We start from the raw sequence: 2,129 nt of genomic DNA, 5'->3' as shown, positions 1-2,129 counted from the left end.
ACGGGTGGCCGTTAGACACCATCTATCATGCATTTACATACCGATTGGTGAAAACGGTTTTCGTTATTTATGAAAACACACACATATAACACACATATGTGATACCGATTTCAAGATATATGATTGGCTGCTACTAGATGATGATCCGGACGGCACAGCCATACTAGCGAACAACAATAAAGTTTTGTTTTGTCTAACATCACAACTAGAGCACATTGATTTTTTAATCATCGGCTATTCGATGTCAAACAGAGAAACAGAGGAAGGAGAGAGTAACCGATCTACTCTACCTAATTTTTTCGTTTTGTTCCAGGAAACAGTTTTTAGTCATAATACACGTAACACACATCTTATTGTTCTTACCTTTATTTTCTTTCAGAAGTTTAACCTGTTGGACTCAACAATGGGAAGAGTGAAGCTGAGGTGCGTTTTTCGCAGTGTCGTACTGGTTGCCGTCATACTTACACTTCTTTGTCTTCAAACGTTTCTACCTTTTTCACCTACCTTAACAGTTCGACAAATGATTAAACATATGAACGTGTTCGTCATATTAAGCAATTCCGAACAAACGACAAAGGGAAGCAATTTGGAACAAACGACAAGGGGAAATAATTTGGAACAAACGACAAGGGGAAGCAATTTGGAACAAACGACGAGAGCCAATACCCATCAACACGAAGACACAACTGCCAGAAGTTCCGTGGCTCTAAACAACAAGGACAAAATAATTTTGTGGTACGTTAAAACCAGATACCAGCCTCCAATGCCAGGTCTGGTGGCGTTACAACACTGCCCGGAAATGAAATGCAGGATGACCTCTAACCGGAAGTATTTAAATCAAAGCTCCGCAGTCGTGTTTGCGGCGCAGCTGATTCGTGAGAAACACCCCCCACTGAAACATCCGGGTCAGGTGTGGATATTTCACAACCACGAATCTCCGTTAGATGGGTGGTCATCGCTCCCAACCTTCAGACTGCCGCAGTGGAAAGGAAAGTTTAACTGGACGATGGACTACAGGAACGAAGCAGACATTCTTTCACCTTACGGAATTTTGAAAAAACTACCTCAACCGAGAAAGCGAAACTACAGCGATATTGTCTCGAAGAAGAAGGGTCTAGTCTCCTGGATGGTAAGCAACTGTAACACCGAAGGAAAGAGAGAGCTGTATGTTAAGAAAATAAAGAAATACTTCCCGGTGACAGTGCTAGGTGGATGTGGCGGGAAACGATGCGGCAGACTCCACGACGACGAGTGTTTGTCGGAAATCAACAAACACAAGTTTTACCTGGCGTTCGAAAACGGTTTCTGTCCGGACTACATAACGGAGAAATTCTATCGGTTTTATTCCGTTGATGTGGTTCCTGTTGTTCGAGGAGGTGGGAACTATTCTAGAGATCTTCCTGAAGGAACGTACGTCAACACGGCCGATTTCAAATCAGTTGCCGACCTGGCCAAGTATCTCAATTATCTGGACAAAAACGACGATAAATATATCGAGTATCTCAGACGTAAAGATCAATATGAGTCTATATACGAAGCTTATAAGATGAGCAATAAGAAAGGGAATCTATTTTATGTACACTATCACTATGAACATACGCCATTCTGTGATGTGTGCAGAAGACTGTGGAACACTGACAATTACACAAAAACGTACAGTGATATAGGGGCGTGGTTTGATAGTGGTCGGTGTTATAAGCCCACTGATATACACCAACTCTAACAACGTAGACATATAGTAGTTTTAATATTTTAAATGTTTTTGTTTTTTCCCCCAGATTTTGTTTCTTCTCGTGAACGCGACTAGAAACAACTTTTTACACATATCCATTGGTGAGAACAGCATTCATTATTTAGGATAGCACTATTGGGGCGGGACGTAGCCCAGTGGCAATGTGCCCGCTTGATGCGCAATCGGTCTACGATCAATCCTCGTCGGTGGACCCATTGGGCTATTTCTCGTTCCAGCCACTGCACCACAACAGGAATATCAAAGGGTCGTTGTGGTATGTGTTATCCTGTCTGAGCGATGGTGCATATAAAAGATCCTTTTTTACTAATGGAAAAATGTATATAAAACTGTCAAAATTACCAAATGTTTGACATCCAATAGCCGATGGTTAATAAAT

At 41.8% G+C, this 2,129-nt stretch overlaps 1 protein-coding gene across 1 annotated transcript; it reads left to right on the top strand.

The window, feature by feature from the left end:
- The first annotated feature begins 437 nt into the window (after positions 1-437).
- LOC121367099 (3-galactosyl-N-acetylglucosaminide 4-alpha-L-fucosyltransferase FUT3-like) lies at positions 438-1,750 on the top strand. The gene has a single exon (XM_041491259.1). It carries the CDS (start codon positions 521-523, stop codon positions 1,721-1,723), a length of 1,203 nt encoding a protein of 400 aa, XP_041347193.1. The 5' UTR covers positions 438-520; the 3' UTR covers positions 1,724-1,750.
- The last annotated feature ends 379 nt before the right edge of the window (positions 1,751-2,129 follow it).

The sequence above is a fragment of the Gigantopelta aegis genome, unplaced genomic scaffold, assembly GCF_016097555.1.
Source record: "Gigantopelta aegis isolate Gae_Host unplaced genomic scaffold, Gae_host_genome ctg9060_pilon_pilon, whole genome shotgun sequence".
In the NCBI taxonomy this organism is placed as follows: domain Eukaryota; kingdom Metazoa; phylum Mollusca; class Gastropoda; order Neomphalida; family Peltospiridae; genus Gigantopelta; species Gigantopelta aegis.
This window is presented reverse-complemented; position numbering and strand designations above follow the sequence as displayed.